The 21,142-nt window shown below is 34.8% G+C and overlaps 1 protein-coding gene and 1 long non-coding RNA gene across 9 annotated transcripts in view; one reads left to right on the top strand and one right to left on the bottom strand.

Moving 5' to 3' along the window:
* The window catches only part of LOC101906469 (uncharacterized), a 358,594-nt gene that overhangs the window by 299,017 nt on the left and 38,435 nt on the right, over positions 1–21,142 (bottom strand). The window lies entirely within an intron of this gene.
* The window catches only part of MYOZ2 (myozenin 2), a 38,425-nt gene that overhangs the window by 3,735 nt on the left and 13,548 nt on the right, over positions 1–21,142 (top strand). The window contains exons 2-4 of one of the 2 annotated variants that reach the window (XM_059887614.1): positions 9,426–9,505; positions 12,675–12,844; positions 17,906–18,035. In XM_059887614.1, the coding sequence (XP_059743597.1) occupies positions 12,686–12,844; positions 17,906–18,035 (289 nt within the window). In that variant the 5' untranslated portion in view covers positions 9,426–9,505; positions 12,675–12,685. 2 annotated transcript variants of the gene reach the window in all.

Below are 21,142 nucleotides of genomic sequence, written 5' to 3'. Positions count from 1 at the left end.
CCCATTCTCCAGTGGTGATCATGTTTCTCTCTCAGGAACTCATCTGAGACCCAGAAAGGGTAGAGCATGGGATAAATGAATAGGAAGCAATAAGTCGATAGAGAAAGAGAAGGGGGGATGAAAATGGAAGGAGAGGCACATTAGAACAACTGGCATCTGTCAGAAATGGTGGGGAAAAGGAATAGGAATTTAAATTATGTAAGAACTGGGAGTATGCTGGCCCCTGATTTTAAGCACAAATACACTTAAGAAGAAGAGCTTTCAGAAATAGAAAGATTACTGTTTCAGTGACCCTACAGTTTTCTCACCTGGGTTTTATGAGGGCTTTTTTGGTATGTTTTTGTTTGTTTGTTTTTTCCCTCATGACTGGTGAACAGCTGGTGAACAGTAACAGTACACAGAAGACGACTGAGCAGATTTTTTGTGTGTGATTTCAGGAAAAGAGGTTAGTCTGTGGTCTGAAAATAGGAAGCCAGGTTCTAAATGGAGTGCTGTTGTTGATATGGTACCAGGAGCCCTGGGTTCCAGACCAGACATCTAATTCCTCACCTGAAACTGAAGAGGTTGGGTTTGTTCAGACATCTACTTCTAAAATTTCATGACTCTAATGTATTGAGCTATGTGTGCTTGAGTTTCCCCACCAATAGCAAAGGCAATGATAATATTGACACGAATTGCAGGGACACTTTGAAAAACATAATCATGATGTCTTAACTTTCAGATGAAAGATTAAGGTGAGGAACCCTTTTACTTTTCCTATACAAGCATATCTCAAACTGTAATTGATCAAGTTACTGGTATAAAAATGAGGACACAAGGAAGGCCTTAAATACCACAGATCAAATGTAAAAAGTCTGGGGGAGAAAAAGAACTTACCCTAATGCTTCAATGTACAAGTCTGAGAGTTTTCTTTGGTTTAACATTTCACATTAGCTTTCTCATAACCCTGAGAAAAATAATGCTTTATTTTGAAAATCAGTGTGCAGTACTATGTTGTAAAATCGTGGATATTTCTAAATCTGCCATAGATTTCTAAACCTCTAATAAGGCCTTCCAGAAAAGTAGCAGCAGAGAACCAGGCTAAATTCCAGTTTATACCAAGTTGAAATGATAATGTTTAATTCTTGCCATAATTTCATCATCCTAATTTCTTTATTGTCTTTTTCACTCTAACATACTCTAGATGTACATCCTATAAACAGTTCTGGTTGAATTACTGGTTTGTGTAATTCAATTTGCATAGTTCAATACATTGGTAATCTCATTTTTTAAATGTTTATAGATTTACACAATTTATAAGTGGCAATACTTTTAACAGTAAAGTTTTGAAAACTTTATAGTTTAGAACTCAAATCAAGGCAAAGAGATACAAAGTAGGAAAATACGGAATCCCAGATGAGTTTCAAAATCAACTTTTCATGTAGAGAAAACTATTAGAAATTAGTAGTAAACTTTTAATCAAATGTAGACTTTTAAAGCACTATTCAAAATCAAAATCAGTCTGGACTATTAACTTTTTTATACAGCATGTATATATGCATATTTCAGTACGCAATGATGTATATTTATGGATTATTATTCAGTGCACATAGGTTAACTGTAAGCAGGCCGAAGAGTCCTGTGTAAATGCAGACATCTCTTGGATTCAAGCAGGCTTTTAACTAAATTGATAGGACCACTCTCAAGTAAATCAGTTTCAATTATCTCCCCGTCTGTGGCTTTGCCCATTCTACCAGAACTGCAGCTGCTAGTGAATCGTAGGGAAACAGTTTTAAAAGATTTTTGTCTGACTACAATTATTTGAGTATCTTTATAAACTGTGAATTGGACTCACTGATCTAACTAAATATATAACACTGGCAGGATCAAATTTTCAAAATAAAAACACAGAACTATCTGTGCATCCATAAATCCTTGCTAAGTTTCAGAATGTTAACCTATGAAATAAATGTGAAAAAAAGACTGTTTCCTTTTGGAAGAATTTAGATCCAGGGTCTGCTCATAAGACTACACATTGAAGAAAGGTTTGAAGAAGAAATAGATCACATTTTCAAAGACCACTGATACTCTCCCACCAAAATGCATTTTTTCAATTGGTTTCCAGTACTCATAGTAATGTGGCTAAAGTGGAAGGAAAGCACACTCAAAAATCAAAATTTTGAACTTTTTAATGTAAGATTTTAAATCTTAATCTAACTAGAAAAAATGCATCTGATAAAGAATATGTTACAATTATTTAGTATCTCTAGTAGATTGAAAAGTGTGGAGTTTTTTGTGGAAATTAATTTTCTTATGGTCAAGACCCTAAAGGTATATTTTAATTTTTTTTTTTTTTTAATTCTTCCAATTTTATTTTATTTTTAAACTTTACATAATTGTATTAGTTTTGCCAAATATTTAATCCAAAATAACCACTGATCTCCTTAAAATACCAGCAAGCTATAATGGATTAAGTCCTATAAGATCTTTAAAGAATAAATGGAAAATTCTGGATCACTATGAATGACATCAACAGGAAAGTATGTCTAGCAATATTATTTTCAATAGATGATCTAATGCCACAAAGACAACCTTCTAATCCATCAGGGCAAGGATATGAACCCTGAATAAGTTATATCATTTATCAGGCATCCAGATAAAACACACCGTTAAGACCCTGCACAGAGGTTTGCAATAAAGAGCAGGGAACAGCTGAACTTGGATTCTATCTGTTCAGTTGAGAGAATTCTTCACTCTGAAAGTTTAAATAAATGAGTGTTCATACGTTAGATTTCCCAACTCATAGATGGTCTGGAACTCAAGCTCCAGTGACATTATAAACTCAACTACTGGAAAGGCAGGGAAAAAAAACCTTGGAAAATTTGGTTTATGTCTTTTATTGTTTGTTAATGCAAACATGTTGACTTAAAATGTTCCTATGTCTATTAGTATGCTAGTGAATATTTAACTGGTTTTTTAGGTGGAGAATGCCTCAGTTTGTAGAGTTTGCAAAATTCTCTTGCTATGAACAAGTTTGAGCTACCATCAAGGAGAAACTGAATACAGAGTTGGGAAGAGGTGTGTAGTAATACAATACTAAAGTATTTCTACCATACAGACATAATAGATATAAGAAAACATCAAGAGCATTGATAATAGCAAAAAGAAGAATTTAGAAAGTGATATTTCTGAGTATTTATTGCTTTCTTTTTAATATAATTTATCTAATTATTAAGTTTATATAATTTAAATAGTGGCTATGTTCATTGACTTTAACTACTAGCTCACAGAATTTCTGAAAATTTATTGACTGACTCTGTGAGCCAAGACAAGCCTGCTTCAGATACCAGGAGACTTCTCATGAAGTTATCTCATCCCAGGGATCCACAGTACCTTTAGATGGTCACTCAAGGCCAATGAACTCCTTGTCTGTTACTTACAGAGTAAGAGAGATAATTTAGGCTTAAAGAAAGTAAAAGTAAGTATGAAGAATAAGAAAAGAGAGTTGAGAGTTGGTCAGTTATGTGTGCCTTCTTCTCCTCTTTTCTTTTTGTCCCTTATTTCTCTATTGTGGTATAAATTTACTGTAATAATGGATTGCACCAGCTGATTATTGAGGGTAGGTAAGTTCCTCATGGCTCTTGCTATACATCTATTCCTTGCAGCAGCTTGAGTGATGTTTATTGTGTTTTGCTAAAAAGGAGTGAATGTTTCTTATGAGTCCAAACAAGTCTGGCCAGAGGTATAGTTTATACCTGTTCTTTTTTCCCTTTCTTCTTCGAGACTCCCACTGATGGGCTTCTTGGCTATTCTTTACTCTTTCTTGTGATTCCAATATTAATAAACTTTTTGGACCTATATCAGTGAGATAAAGATCTGAAGAGAATGACCATATCAGTTAGCATGCTTTTTAAGTTGAAAATAGCAGAAAATCAGAAACCAACTAGATTGAAAAATAAAGGGAATTTACTACCTAATATAACTGAAAGTTCAGAGGTGATTCAATAAATCTTCATCTGGCACCTCAAGTATGTTATTAAGGACCAGTTTCTTTCTCTGCCTCTGCTCTGATTTCCTTGGGGTAAGCTTCACCTCATGTCTGACTCTATCATTTTATCAAGTACATATCAACAGTTTGCGGGACAATATGCATCCATGCTTATATGTAGCAGGAAAAGAAAGTATCTTTGGCATAGTGTACACAAAGAAAAGTCCTGGTATTTTCTCTCACTGGCCTAGGTCATCACACACCTGTTCCTGTATCAATCACAAAGGTAATAATTCCTGTCAAATATACCTCAGAGGGCTATTGTAAATCAGAGGGATAGGGTTCACTTAGGTCATGTGGTTATTTCAGAAACATTGGTGTAATCAGCTAATACTGGCAGTCATTAGGAAGAGGAAGGAGAAGGCAATGGCACCCCACTCCAGTACTCTTGCCTGGAAAATCCCATGGATGGAGGAGCCTGGTAGGCTGCAGTCCATGGGGTCGATAAGAGTTGGACACGACTGAGTGACTTCCCTTTCACTTTTCACTTTCATGCATTGGAGAAGGAAATGGCAACCCACTCCAGTGTTCTTGCCTGGAGCATCCCAGGGACGGGGGAGCCTGGTGGGCTGCTGTCTATGGGGTCGCACAGAGTCAGACACGACTGAAGCAACTTAGCAGCAGCAGCAGCAGGAAGAGGAAAATGAGAGAAAAGTTTTCTCAAATCCTTGTCTTGGAGTCCCCAAATTAAACTTATGCCATAGCTTGAAATTTAGAACTTTTAGTAAATAATAATACGCTATTTCCTTTTTCTAGACTCTTTATTTTCATTTAACTGTTTATAATGACTCAAACTGGTAAAGAAGAGAAAGAGAAAAGCTGCATCCTTGTTTTGGTTTCCTTATGGAAAAACTTTATAGCATTAATTATAAGGAGAAAGATTCCATTACAGTTAAGTCCCCTACATATGAACTGTCAGGTGGCAGTCTTTCAAAGATGCCTGTATGCCAGCTCTTGTACTGTACTACTGTACTTTCAAGATACTGTAAGATTATAAATGTTTTTTGGTGAGTGTGTTTTTTATGTATTATTTGGGTGACATTATTACAGTATTGTGCTATATGGCTGATTGTGTTAGTTGGGTACCTAGGCTAACTTCGCTGGACTTTACGAATGCACTCTTTGAACGAACTCTTTCACATATAGGGGACATACTATACTATAAAGACTGTCATCTTTGCATTTTCTAGTGGTTGCCTGGTATGGGGCATTTTTTAGTTCTTGAAAATGTCCCGGTTGAAAGGTTTTTCAGGAAAAATCTAAATTTCTTTAAAAACATTACTTGTAATATATAATTGTTAAACAGAATGTGTATTCCTATGGATTTCAATTTTCTGTAATTCTTTTTATCTTCTCTGTCTTGCATTGCTAATTGAATTCTTTCAAGAAGCATTTAAAGATTTCCCCTCCACCCCCTAGTATTATGAAGTGAAGTCAAAGTAGCTCAGTCACGTCCAAACTCTTTGCCCTCATGGACTACAGCCCATGGAATTCACTAGGCCAGAATACTGGGGTGGGTAGCCTTTCCCTTCTCCAGGAGTTCTTCCCACCCTGGGATCGAACCCAGGTCTCCCTCAATGCAGGCGGACTCTTGATCAGCTGAGCCACAGGGAAAGCCCAAAAATACTGCGGTGGGTAGCCTATCCCTTCTCCAGGGGATCTTCTGGACCCAAGAATTGAACCGGGGTCTCCTGCATTGCAGGTGGAGAATCAACTGAGCTATCAGGGAAGCCCTAATATTGTACCAAATTACTATAAGCAATATTGTGGCTTTTCTATCATTTGTGATCTAAAGGGAACTTATTTTGATTCCGGAATAAAAAAGCTGAAATAGTTCACTCCTGTCACACTTTCTAGAATACTGAGGGATATAGACACACCAAAAAATAACCCAGTTAACTCCTTCCATGTTGCAAGCACACAGTAACAGAAACTCCAAATACTTGCAAATAAAAAGAAGTGAATATTCCTTGTAGAACTCAGAGAGCTGGCCAACAAGCCCCAGGAAACTATAAAATAGTCTCACTCACTCTGCTGTTGGCCTTCATTCCTCTTCCATAAGCTACTTCTGCCATCCCTGGGGACTATAAAGCACAGAATTTTTTTTTTTTTTCCATCTTGACAATGCCATTCTGCATTCATTAGGAAGTGCTATGAAAAATTTTTAAATTGAACATGTTAATTAGAATAGACTTAATTTTTTAGAGCAGTTTACAGAAAAATTGAACAGAAAATTTCCTATATACCCTTCTTCTTCCTATATACCCTTCTTCTTCCAATATATTTTTGACATTGTAGTGTATTATACTTGCTGTGATTGATAAATCAATATTGATATAGTATTACTAATTGAAGTCCATAGTTTACATCAGGGTTCACACTGGCTTATATTGTTCAATGGGTTTGCATGAATGCACACTGTCATGTACCTGCCATTATAATATATAGAACAGTCTCCCTGCCCTAAAAGTCCTCTGTGCTCAACATCTTCATCTGCACTCCCTCCCCACAGGTGCTTGACAACCACTGATTCTTTTCCTTTCTTACAAAGTTTTGTCTTTTCCAGAAGTTGGAGTCACACAGTAAGCCATTACATACTGGCTTCTTTCACTTAGCAACATACATTTAAGGATCCTTCATGTCTTTTCATGGCTTGATAGCTCTTAATTAAACTTTTGATTTTGAGATAAAGTTTACATGCAGCTGTAAGAATGAATAGGCTTCCCAGGTGGCTCAGTGGTAAAGAATCCGCCTGCCAATGCAGGAGACAAGAGTTTGATCCCTGCGTCAGGAAGATTCGCTGGAGAAGGGAATGGCTACCCAATCCAGTATTCTTGCCTGGAGAATTCCATGGACACAGGAGCCTGACAGGCTATAGTCTGTGGGGTGGCAAAGAATTGGACACAACTGAGCTGAGTGACTGAGGACAGATGCGTGTAAGAATACAGACCAAACCCGGTATGTCTTCCGTTTCCCCCAATATCAACATCTTCAAAACTATGGTACAATATCACAACAAGAATATTGACATTCATGCTGTCAAGAGACTCCTATCACTCAGTAATATGTCTCATATATATATGTATTTTTTTTCCTTCATTTTAAGATGCTGTAAAATGGAATCATACAGTATGGAACCTTTGAGGATAGCTTTTCTCACTCAGTGTAGTTCCCTGGAGGTAGATCCAGCTGTATGTTTCAATAGTTTGTTCGCTTTTATTGCTGAGTACCATGCTATGGATGGATCATAGCATTTTTAACCATTTGTTGTTGTTTAGTAGCTAAGTTGTGTCCAACTTTCTTGAGACTCTATGGACTGTAGCCCACCAGGTTCCTCTGTCCATGGGATTTCCCAGGCAAGAATACTGGAGTGGGTTGCCATTTGCTTTTCCAGGGACTCTTTCCAACCCAGAGATTGCATCCACGTCTCTTGCATTGTAGGAGGATTCTTTACTTGGGAAGCCCCTTTTAACCATTACTCATTGAAGTACATTTGACTCTTTTCTTATACTAAAAATAAAGCTGTGAACATTTGTGTATAGGTTTTTGTGTGAATATAAAACTTTCATTTCACTAGAATAAATGCCCAGTATTGCTGATAAACTCTGTTTTTGATTTCACTTTGTTCAATGAATTTTTTATTTCCTTTGAGACTTCTTTGACCCATGGATTGCTTAGAAGTATTTTTTTCTTGTTTCCAGATATTTGGAGATTTTCTTTTAATTGTTCTGTTACTGATTTCTAGTGTGATTCCACTGTGATCAAAGATCATACTGTGTATAATTTTCACTCTTTTGGATTTGTCGAAGCTTATTTTATGGTACAGGAAATGGTCTATCTTGGTGTATACTCTGTGCACCTGGAAAGAACGTGTAACTTTTGCTGTTCAGTAGAGTATTTTACAAACATTTACATCCTACTGGTTGATGGTGTCACTGACTTCTTTTATGTCCTTGCTCATTTTCTCTCTGTTGCCCTATCATTTGTTGAGAAAGGGATATTGAAGTCTCCAACTATAACTGTGGATTTATCTATTTCTCCTTTTAGTTCTATTAATTTTTGCTCCATTTGCAGCTCTGTTTTCTGATGAATACACATTTAGTAGTTTTAGGTCTTCTTAGTGGACTGACACTTTAATCATTATATAACATTCTCCGTCTCTGTTTATTTCCTTTGTTCTGAAGTCCACTTTATCTGATATTAATATAACCACTTCTAATTCCCGTTGATTAATTTTTTTTGATATCTTTTTTCTATCCTGTTACTTTCAACTTGCCTATATTGCTCAAGGTACTTATTTTTGAAGTGGGTTTCTTCTAGACAATTTATATTTGGGTCATGTTTTTAAATCCAATCACTAGTCTCTATCCTCTAATTAGTATATTTTTAGCATTTATATTTAATGTAATTATTGACATAGTAGACCTTAAGTCTATCATTTTATTTTTTGCTGTTTGTTGTCTGTTTTTCATTTGTTTTCTTTTTTTTAGTTTCCTATGGGGTTTCTTGCCTATTTTTCAGAATTCAATTTTTATTTATCTCTAGTTTTTCAAGTATATTTTTACAGGTTTTAGTCGTTGTTCTATTACATTATATATGTTTAATTTATCAAAGTCTACTGATGTTGTCATTTTATCAGTTTAAGTGAAGTACAGAAAACCTACCTACCTTTATATCTATTTACCTCTTCCTGTTTATAACTGTTACTGTTTATAACTGTTACCTATTTTCTACATACATTTATATCTGAGAGGTTTATAATTTTTGCTTCTATAGTAAAACATAATTTAGAAAACTCAAGAGGGAAAGGAAAACTTATTGTATTTACCCACATTTTTGCTTACTGTAATCTTTTCTCGTTCTTGATGTTCTAAGGCTCCTTATTTTGTTTCCAAAGAACTTCATTTAGTTATTTGCTATGGTCTGAATATTTGTGTCCCCCTAGAATTCATATATTGAAATCCTAATGCCCCTGATGGTGTTGGGAGATGAGGCCTTTGGGAGGTGATTAGGCCATGAGAGTGGGGTCTTCATGAATGATATTAACATCTTTATAAAAGAAGCCCAAGAGAGCTACCATGTCTCTTCCACTACATGAAAACAAAGTGAGAAGTAGGCAGTCTACAGCTCAGAAGAACGACTTCAACTGAACCAACTATGCTGGTACCCATATCTCACACTTCCAGCCTCCAGATCTATACGAAATACATTTCTGCTGTTTATAAGTCACCAGTCTTGGATGTTTTGTTATAATAGCATGAATCAATTCTTTTAGGGTAGGTCTCCAGGAAAAATAATCTACTTTTCCTTCATCTGAAGATGTCTCAAATTCCCCTTTATTTCTAAAGAATATTTTCACTTGGTATCAGATTCTGGGTTGACATTTCTTTTCTTTCAGCATTTTTGTGCCACTTCCTTCTGGTCTTCATGGTTTGTGATGAGAAATCTACTGTCATTCTCATTTTTTTCTCCCTATAGGTAAGTTGTCATTTTTCTCTGGCTGCTTTCAAGATTTTCCCTTTGTCTTTAGTTTTCAGAAGTTTATGCTATGTCTTGTTGTAGAGCTCCATAGATTTATCTTTTATAGAATACTTTTTGCTTCCTGAATCTGTAGGTTTATGTCTCTTGCCAAATTTGGGACGTCTTCAGCCATTATTTCTTTGTGTACTTTTCCAACCCCAAATACCTCCCCTCCTTCTGGGACTTCAGTGATACAAATGTTGTACCTTTTGTTCTACTCACACTGATCCCTAAGGCTTTCTTTACTTTTTTCCTATTTTTTTTTTTCTCTGTTCTTATTGGGTAATTTCCATTACTGTGTCTCCCAGTTCACTGATTCTTTCCTTTATCCCCTCCATTCTGCTATTGAATCCATCCACTGAACTTTTTATTTGGGGTATTTTTTCAGTTCTGAAGTTTCCATTTGGGTCTTTATAACTTTTATTTCAGTCATGATTTTTTTTCCTTTGCTAAAGTTTTCTAAAATTTTCCATTTGTTTCCAGAAACTTTGTAATTGCTCTTTGAAGCAGTTTTATCATGGCCACTTGAAAATCTTTGTTATATAATTTTAATATCTCAGTCTTCTCATGCTGGCATCTGTCTTTTTTCCCATTTAGTTTGAGATCTTCTTGTTTCTTGGTATGACAAATGAGTTTTTTATTTGAGCCTGCACATTTTCATATTATATTGTAAGAATCTTGCTCTTATTTAAGCCTTCAATTTTATCTATACTTGTCTGACATTGCTTCAGCAGGGAAAAGAGAGTGCCACCTCATTCATCACTGCCAGGTAGAAATAAGAAGTCAAAGTTTCAGTTGGCCCACAATGAAACTTGAGGAGGGTCACTTAGTTACTATTAGGAGGTGGTGGGAGTTCAGAATTCCCACCTAGTCTCTACCAACTCTGCAGGGGTTGAGGGTTGTTACTAGCTAACAGGGACGAAGTCCCAGCTTCCTCCTTGGCCTCTCAGATACCACCCTTATATAAGGGTGCACTGGGGCACCTCGTTATAGCTTTGCAAGGGTAAAATCCTGGGCTCTACACTTGAAATTTGTTGGTATGGGTGAGGCTAGTTTTTTTTTTTGTTTTTTTTTTCTGTGGCGTTTGGCTAAAGTAGAGTAGCTATTGTCTAAAAGTTTCTTGTCTTTATAGGTTGCTCCTTTCCTGGTCTTGGCTAGTGAGAACAATCTTATTGTAGATTTTTGGCTGTACCTGTTGCATGTTTCTCAGTTTTTCAGCTCCAAGTCTGGGATATGTGGGGCCAAAAGAAACCCAAAGAATTAGTACTGTGTTGTTCCTTGGTCCTGAGGTCCCTAGCTGGTCCTCATTCTTGCCTCCAACTTTTAGTCTTATGTTTATTTTATACTAATGTCCAGGATTTTTAGTTTTACTTAGTAAATGCACAGGGAAAAGTAGATCTATTCTATCTTCACAGAAACAGAAGTCTTGATATTACAATTTTTATAATTAGCAGAGTGCCTCTTCCAGTAACATCAAGATATATAAGCAAAGTGATTTCTTCAAAGCAAAATGGGGAGAAAATTTATAAGCAGTTTTATTATTTTATTCCTAAAGACCTCAAAAAGCCTAATTATTAGGGTTAATTTGTAACATCAGAAAATGTTGTCCCAATCTTCCAGAATATTTATTTTACAAATGGTCCAATTTTTCTTCTCTGCATTTAAGCACTGTGGACGGCAGTGGCAAAAGAACTCTGTGTGTTACCAAAAAAAGCACTTCTGATTAAAGGAGCAAGTGGAGGAGTTTTATTTCTTTTGGATTTCAGAAAAGTCCTTCAGTACTAGAAATAGAAAATAATAGTTGTTTACTGAACATCTCCTCTATTTAAGGCATGGAGGACACAAAGACAAAAACATAAAAGAAAATGCAAATCACAGAATAAGTAAAATGGAATCAAGTAATATTGATTCAGTGCTATGAGAATACAGAAAATGCATAAATAATTATGAATAGAAATTTTACAGAAGGAATTGACAGAAATGGCACATAAACTGGATTGAGAAGGATTACTCAATACTTATCACCTATCTATTTTATGTTAGGCTCCTTGATGAAAGACACAGAATTAATAGTATTCTGACAGAGAAATGGGTGGCATGAGTCAAAGCATAAGCATTCTTGTAATGGAGACAATTCAAACTGATACATAAAAATGCTGGGAGTCAAACAGAGCTTATGAACAGAACTACGAGTGGTAGTTTGATAATTAGTCACTAAATAAGGAAAGAATAAATTAGTAGTGTCATTAAACTTTGCTCACTCTTTTATGATACTAAATGTTTGATAAGAAACACATTTTATTTAATCCTTACATAAAACCTATGCAGTACATATTAGTCCCACTTTAGAGATAAGAAAATTGAGGTTTACAAAAAAATAAGCAACATACCTATGATCATACAGTTAGAAAGTAGTAGACCCAGGATTTAACCCAAGGAGCAAGTGGAGGAGTTTTATTTCTTTTGGATTTCAGAAAAGTTCTTCAGTCCAAGGCAGTTTGAGTAAAGAGCCTCTATTTTAGTTACTATACTAGCATATTGTTGTTGTTTAGTTACCAAGTTGGGTCGGCTCTTTTGTGACCCCATGGACTGTAGCCTATCAGGCTCCTCTGTCCATGGGATTTCCCAGGCAGAAATACTGGAGTGGGTTGCCATTTCCTTCTCCAGGGGATCTTTCCTACACAGGGATGGAACCAGCGTCTCCTGTACTGGCTGCTGATGCTAAGTCGCTTCAGTCGTGTCCAACTCTGTGCGACCCCATAGATGGCGACCCACCAGGCTCTGCCGACCCTGGGATTCTCCAGGCAAGAACACTGGAGTGGGTTGCCATTTCCTTCTCCAATGCATGAAAATGAAGTGAAAGTGAAGTCGCTCAGTTGTGTCCGACTCTTCGAGACCCCATGGACTGCAGCCCACCAGGCTCCTCTGTCCATGGGATTTTCCAGGCAAGAGTACTGGAGTGGGGTGCCATTGCCTTCTCTGCCTGCACTGGCAGGCAGAGTCTCTACTATTGATCCACCAGGGAAGCCCATTCTAGCATATAGCAGGTAGTAAATTATGAAATTTAACAGAGCATTTAAAAATGCTTATCTTAGAGTTTTTCACACACATGAATATTGTTTTACAGATGTAGATGTCATGCACCTGGGCAAAAAAGTCAGCATCCCCAGAGACATCATGTTGGAAGAATTATCCCATCTCAGTAACCGTGGTGCCAGACTGTTTAAGATGCGACAAAGAAGATCTGACAAATATACATTTGAAAATTTCCAGTATGAAACTAAAGCACAAATAAATGTAGGTATAACTTGATAATATGGTTATCTAAATAAATGGGCAGCATTTCTAAATTTATATGTATTATTAAATTCCCAAACAAGTATTTTACAAATTTTCTTTTCATTGATTCTGTTATACTTTTTTTCATGATGAATAATTTAGGTGGATAAATGAATATTATGCCTGATATGAGTATCTTTTTGGTTCAGTAGAGACACTGCATGTTTGTAGATTTGGCACTGAAGAACTGGTCTGTTCTGCTAAGAGGAGGGAGAGGGAGTGGAGACTGGTGGAACTAAAAGTTTCCATATCTTATCACCACTGGTTAAATGTTTGGGATGGAAACAATTCCAAAGCACACAGTGCTCCATAAAGCAAGTAGAAGCATTTTATTGGCTGAAAACATCCTGGCATTGAAACATGCCTGGGAACGAGACACAGCTGATCTCCTTTCAAAGTATTCATTCCACGTTGTATAGAGAAGTCTGGTACTCACTGACAATAAAATCAATGTGGATAAAACTCTTTGGACAAAAATTCCCATCAACCAAAAGTTAAAACAAACAAATTCATTAAATTATATTTTACATATTGCATGAATACCATATTCTTTTAAATTGTCATTCAGAGAAATTTTAGAGGAAGAGGTTCATAATTGAAAAACAATTAGCTTCAGGAAAATATCTTAAAAATAAAATACCGGTATGAAGAATCAAAAAGGAATAGTGCACTATAGGAGATGGTGGAGACTACAACAATATGTTTTTGGTTTTTTTTTGAACTAAGGGTTTCTTTCTATAGCTATGAAAAGTTTGCAAGTTTACTCATGAATTTAAACCTGAAAGCTTTCCAACTGCCATCACTAGAAAGCTGTTTTGAATGAACAGCTAAATTCTTTACAGCAAACAGACCAGTTTCACTGATCTTTTATCATAATTACTAAAACACACTACAGAACTAACATTTGCACTCACAAACACTAAAATTTTACTCATTCTTGAAATTTCTATTTCCCTTGTTATGATCTGCTTAACAAGAAATGGTTTGAGAACATCTTAAACAGTTTTTTTTTTTTCACATTAATGAGCATCCTTCAACATCCATGAATAGAAATCTAGTTATAATTATGAATTCAGTTAGACATCAAATTTTACTCAACCACAGTATTTACATTTAATGAAGGAAGATTTTCACTTGAAGTCATGGATAAATGTAATGCCATGGTATCCTGTAATTATGCTCAGTATCCTCTTATCAGAAAATGTCCGCAGCTAATACAGTATGAACCTAAAATAACCTCTGGCTCATCTGATGGATAATGACAATAGAGAGGTAGCTTTGAAGAGTAATATGAAATACAGTGTCTTAATGGAAATTCTTTGAAAAGTCATCTACAAGTCTAGACATCTGAATAAATTCAGTTTTCATAACTAACATTTATATCTCTAAGTATGCTTTAATTACAATTCTGAAAGAAGGTATAAGACTTAAAATGTCCATTAAAATACAACATATTCTCTTATCACTAGTATTTCAAATTATTGACAATAATCTTATATACCTGTGATCAAACATTCTGGTCATAGGTAAAATATATAAGAATATGTCTTAATATTTTTCCAGCATTCCTGGAAGATTGAGAACTAAATAGTCCCAAACAGCTGTACTGAAATATTTGAACATATACTGAATATACTGAAACAATTAAATGCTAATAAGTAGCATAAAATAATACACAATAATAATATATGGAATGAAGTCACATGTCACTGAGTTACACAATATACTCTGAAGTCTGATGAAATCTGATGACACATTTGCTTTTATCAAGGCTTTAGACTGCAACTTTGAGCAAGCATTGATAATATGACAGAAATTTAGAAGATGGTATTAGGTTTGGGTCTATTTCCATTCATTTATACTTTCAGCAAAAATTTATTGATTGCCTACTATGTTCTAGACACTATGCTTGGATTTCAAAGATAAATGAATACAGCCCTTGTCTAGTGATGGAGGGACAAAATAACATTGATAAATAGAAAACAATGATTTACTTAGAATCTAGTTCTTGAATCATCCTTATATGATTTATATCAAATTAATGTTATTGACTACATTTTCTGAAATAATCTTTTACTGCTTCCCTTGAGCTTTAGATATTATCAAAATAATTATTTAACTTACATTTATGCATTTCTTATAATTTCAGGACATCATTAGATGAAAATATAAACCAACTCTTTTGTAATCAATGCCATTTATTTAAATATTAAGTACAATTAAAAAAAAATAAGCACAGCTTTTGGCTTATTCTCTTGCTGAGAAACTAGTAAATTCAAGCCACACAAACCTTCTTATGATACAAATAACAATAGGAAATATGCGTTTTTAAAATAAAATGAAGATACATTGCTTGCTACACATGCCAATTTCAAAGTCCTGTTCATGAACTGATAACCTCTTACACATACACATACAAAAAGGGATGAAGAAAATAAGCATACAAGAGAAAATAAAAGAATGATTCATCATAATTAAAATTCCTTTCTATAAGTTACCACAAAAGGATATTATTCAAAACAATCCATGGACTTCCCTGGTGGCACAGTGGATAAGAATCTACCTGCCAAGGCAGGAGACATGGTTTCAATCCTTGGTCTGGGAAGATTCCACATTCTGTGGAGCAACTAAGCTTGCGAGCAGCAACTACTAAGCCTGTGTGCTGAACTACTGAAGCCCACATGCCTAGAACTTGTGCTCTGCAACAAGAGAAGCCACCGCAATGAGAAGCCCACACAGGGCAACAAACAGTAGCCGCCCCCCTCCCCAGACCTGCCCCACCACTTGCCACCACTGGAGAAAGCCCATGCAAAAGCAACGAAGAGCAGTCAAAAAAAAAAGAATCTGCCTTCCAATGCAGGAGACTAGGGTTCAATCCCTGGTCAAAGAACTAAGAAAAAAAAAAAAAAAAATCCACAGTTTACAGTTAAAACTACATATGTTTGCAGTAACTAAGCACTTTTAAAATTCCCTGGAGGCACCTCCCTGGTGGCCCAGGGGTTAAGACTTCACCTTTCAACGCAAGTGGCATGGGTTCAATCTCTGGTTGGTGACCTAAGATCCCACATGCTTCATGGCCAAAAAACCAGGACATAAACAACAGAAGCAATGTTGTAACAAATTCAATAAAGACTTTAAAAAAATCTTTAGAAATCTTATATAATACTGGAAAAATGGGAATTATACTGTAAAAAGTAATTCTGAAGTAAGATGTAACTAAATACAGTGAGGTTCAAAAAATATATATATTTTGTTCAAAAAATAACATTATAAAAATCATTTAAGGCTATCATAACTAAAATAAGTCACTACCCAATTATTATAAGGCTTTGCTTGTATAATTAACAATGACAAACAGAGGTACTGAGTGTCTCCTGATAATTAATAACCAGCTAGAAAGAGTTGATTTTCCTGTCTATAAAGGAGGTTAGTATTACAATTTTTAAAATAATGTAGGTAGAATGACTTATAAGTTTAGGTGAAACTCATTTCATGGACAGTAACTTAGAAAAAGTAATTTTAATGCATGATACAATTAAACTTTCTATATTTATCTCAACTGGCTTTTATTTATAATTAAACTTAGCAAGACTTTTTTCTAAGAAGTGACAAAGGTTCAGAAGTGAAAAAAGTTATTAATCAAGTCAATTAAATCGAACGCTTAATAGCTAAATTCAAAACACTAAAAACTGATGTATTTGAGTACAGCACTATTCACCTTTAAAAACTGTTTCTTCTTGCCTATTGAATAAAATGCAAACTCTTATGGCCAGTAATCAAGACCCATACTCACCTGGTTAATGTTAAGCTTACAACTACTAACATGGCCCTGCTCATTTCTACAGCAACTTTACCAGGGTGCTGCCTGGAATAAGGTGAAAGGCACCTGGAGAGTGGCTGTGGGTGGGTGAAGGCTGAAAATGGGATAAACTTTATTTTTTTTCATAATTTTGTCAGGTGAGGCCTTAATTTATGATCTTTAGTTATTGTAAGCATTTGGATTTTAGTATGAAATAATCACATTTCTATAAAGTTAAATAATTATTAAATTGCAAAAGTGAACTTTACCTTATCATTTTATAAATAAATACAGAAATAAAAAATATTTTAAAATATGTTTGGCTTATTTCACACAGGAAAAACTCAAAATTGATGTTTATTTGCTATGGCCTTCAGTAAATTTTTCTTTATAAAGTTAAAAGATGATTTGACCTTATGCACTTAAATAGATTGGCTTCTTTTAAGAAATATGTATGTCTCTCATGTATAATTAAAACAATATTTTATTACAGAGGTAAATCCTAGCTATACATCTGAGGATATAACCTATTACAATGTCTATTCTTCTCTGTTAAAAACCAATTGACTGTTTTTAAAGTGCTATATTGCCATAAAATAAATCCTAAATTATAACAGTAAAGAAAATTCACCTTAAAACTTTAGACAAACGCTCTTTTAAATATTCTGTTTTTTAGAAACCCCAATTCTTCCTTCTATAAGTTTATGCAGCTTAAAGTGAAAATATTTTTTGTTATACGTGACTGATGTCCAAATTTCAGATTAAACTTTAAAACAAGTCATATTAAAGAATATAATTAAATCCCAAGTATAAGTAAACTAATAATGTAACAATGACTAAGTTGTGTATGTGGCGAGTATGCTATATGATATTAAATCAGTAAAGACTTAAAAACTAAATAGATTTATCTTATGGATATGTTGTGAATAGTAAATTACAGATAATTGATATAAAGCCCTGGACACAGTGCCTGGCACACAGTAAGGCTTAATTAATTATTATTAAGTAGATTGTCATCATAAAACAGTTTAGATTGATATTAGTAAAATTTCTCATTCAACTGCTCTCCTCGGTACCATATAAATTATTGAGTCAGTATGTAACAATGAATTGGCATTATATTTAAATTCCAAGTATACAAATGGAGTCTCGCACATATGTATGTCCTATTAGTGTATATTTTTGAGTTTTCAGTTGAGTTTACTTTTGATCAAATACAGCACAATATTGCCATGCAGAATGAGAAACTGGATGGAATCAACTTGGAAAGTGGTTCACAGCAAGCACCATTTACTCCTCCTAACACCCCGGATCCACGAAGTCCCCCAAATCCAGAAAACATTGCACCAGGTAATTAATCCCCTTACAAACAGAATAATAAAACTGCTATGCACATAAATATATGACTCAAGTCACTTGGATTCTTTAGTAAATGGGGTCTGAATGATACGGCTTTTCACATTATATACCTACTTTGTAGATAAGTTCAGGACAAATGTAAAGATTAGACCTAGAGGAGTTTAGTAACATATTTACAGGAGTCTTATGTTCTTTCAGATGGCCCAAACTTTTGTTGGCAGTCGCTTATCATACTAAAAATTAAGTCTGTTTGTAATTATATTGAAATCCTATTTGTATAGAACTGTGTAATTTATGAAATACTATTATATATATGTATCTTCTTTAATTTAATAATAATTATGACAGTTATTATAATCCTCATTTTACAAATTAAGAACTTGAGGTTGTGAATAGCTAGAAGGCAACACTAACTGATCAAGAATTAAATCCAGCTCTGATACCAAATTCACAGATGTCTCATGTGAGTGACCTTGTGGAGACTGCTTTTGTTATTTTCTGTTCTCTTACAGGGCTTTAAATGCAATACTCTAATACTGTATATTTGTTTATTATCTTAAAAAATAAGTGAAAGTGAAAGTTGCTCAGCTGTGTCCGACTCTTTGTGACCCCATGGAATATACATACAGTCCATGGAATTCTCCAGGCCAGAATCCTGGAGTGGGTAGCCCTTTCCTTCTCCAGGGGATCTTCCCAATCCAGGGATCAAACTGGGGTCTCCTACATTGCAAGTGGATTCTTTACCAACTGAGCTATGAGGGAAGTCCAAAAAATAAGTAAATGTTTATTCAAACCAGTACATGCTATTTGAAGTATTGTTAGATTTTGAAATATTAAATCAGAAAAATTATCTGCTCTACTTAGACAATATCTTTCCAAAATAACATAAAACAAATACCTTTAAGTTTTTCCTCAAGAGTAATGTATATAGTAGATTTATAAAATTTTCAACTAATTTTACACTGAAATTAGCAATGCCTGTGTCATAGTTTTGTAAATTAAATAGTAAATTTATCAAGAGTACTTCTGAGGAACCTTCTCAAATAGCATAGTGTTTTTGAAAATATATAAGTAAAATAACTGTATAATATTAAATCTTATTTAAAAGTAAGTTGAATGTCAGTCACTGATGAGCTTAGATTTATTAGGACATTCTTACAGAGCACAATGGAAAAGGTATTGATAAACAAAGTAATTTTGAAGGAAACCAAATACACAATTAGAATATATAGAATTCTGAAGTAAAGCATTGTAATAAAATTCTCAAATAGCTTTCATATAGCTTTTTTTATGACAGAAGAGCAGGTAACAGGTTCTACGCATACAACATTAAGCTCATGTGGCAAAAACAAACTTTAGAATCTGATGGGTCTGGGTTCAACCTGCAATCTCCTTTTTTTTTTTTTTTGGTTGAACAGATTTTCTTTTAATATGACTGTATACACGGACAACTGAGAATAGGAAAAGAAAAATTATGGTTTTTTTGGTTGAACCAAAATTATGGTTGAATCAAATTAATGGTTCAACATACTACAGCTGTTACTAAAGACGGTATGCTGGGATTTTAAGAAAACAGTCCAGTAAATGAACCATCCCTAAATGAATCTAAATTCATCAAGCCCTCTTTTAATAAAAACATACTGCATTGGCAGAGGTTTACCCTTTTTTTCAATACTCCATAATAAAAAGATGTTGTCTCTCCTTTAGTATTTAGTTACTAGTAGTCTCTCAAATGGTAACATTAATTGAATTTATATTATCAAATGAAAGTGAAAGTTTGTACAGCCAAGCCCAGAAGCAAAAGTGAAGAAGGATGAAGGGTAAAAGCTGATGGATGCCATGCAGAACAAGGACCTTCGCGGAGGTGTCCTGAGTGCCAAACGCAGTCAACATCCCATCATTTTTTCATTGCTCTTAAATGAGCAAAATCAAATTATTCTTACTTTTTATTTAAAGAAATAATAAATCTTCATCCTGTCCCTCCATAATTTGTGATCAGGTATGTGGTTCCATCACCACTGTGGACAGCAGCAATAAAGCTGCTGGATCCTTTCATCCATGCCCACTTTACTACTGTGCTGAGAAGGAAAATAAATCTCTTTGAGTCTGTTTCTTCACTCTGTAAAATAAAGAAAATAAATCTCACTGCACATGGTTGTTGTGAAAATTAAATGTGAGAATGTGAGTATAGTCCCTAATATACAATAAAAGACTGAGTTAAAATTTATCCTTTCCTTACCCATCTTTATATACCTAATACATAATAGACCATATATATTTTCTTTTAGCTCCAACCACTATACTGTAACCTCCTGCTATCTAATGTGTGGAATGGTAAGGTTTTTTAATAGGAAGAGAAGACATATAGAAAAGTTTATGTTGATTCAATGTGGTACTTCCATTACTAAGTTAAAAGTTTTATTATGAATCAATAACCATTGATTATTATGAATCGATGGTGTGATCACTTACCTAGAGCCAGGCATCCTGGAGTGTGAAGTCAAGTGGGCATTAGGAAGCATCACTACGAACAAAGCTACTAGAGGTGATGAATTCCAGTTGACCTATTTCAAATTCTAAAAGATGAAGCTATTAAGTGCTGCACTCAATATGCCAGCAAATTTGGAAAACTCAGCAGTGGCTACAGGGTTGGAAAAGGTCAGTTTTTGCTCCATTCCCCAAAAAAGATAATTCCAAAGAATGTTCAAACTCCTGCACAAATGCACTCATTTCACATGCTAGCAAAGAAATGCTCAAAATTCTTCAAGCTTGGCTTCAACGGTACATGAACCAAGAACTTCCAGATGGTCAAGATGGATTTAGAAAAGGCAGAAGAACCAGAAATCAAATTGGCAACATTTGCTGGATCATAGAAAAAACAAGACAATTCCAGAAAAACATCTACTTCTGCTCCATTGACTACTCTAAAGCCTTTGTCTGTGTGGATCACAACAAACTGTGGAAGATTCTTAAAGAGATAGGCATACCAGATCCCCTTACCTGCCTCCTGAGAAATCTGTATGCTGGTCAAGAAGCAATAGTTAGAACTGGATATGGAACAACAGACTGGTTCAAAATTGAGAAAGGAGTACATCAAA

This window comes from Bos taurus, chromosome 6 (assembly GCF_002263795.3).
Source record: "Bos taurus isolate L1 Dominette 01449 registration number 42190680 breed Hereford chromosome 6, ARS-UCD2.0, whole genome shotgun sequence".
NCBI lineage: Eukaryota > Metazoa > Chordata > Mammalia > Artiodactyla > Bovidae > Bos > Bos taurus.
Note: the sequence above shows the minus strand (reverse complement) of the source record. Positions and strands in the feature narration are given on the sequence as shown.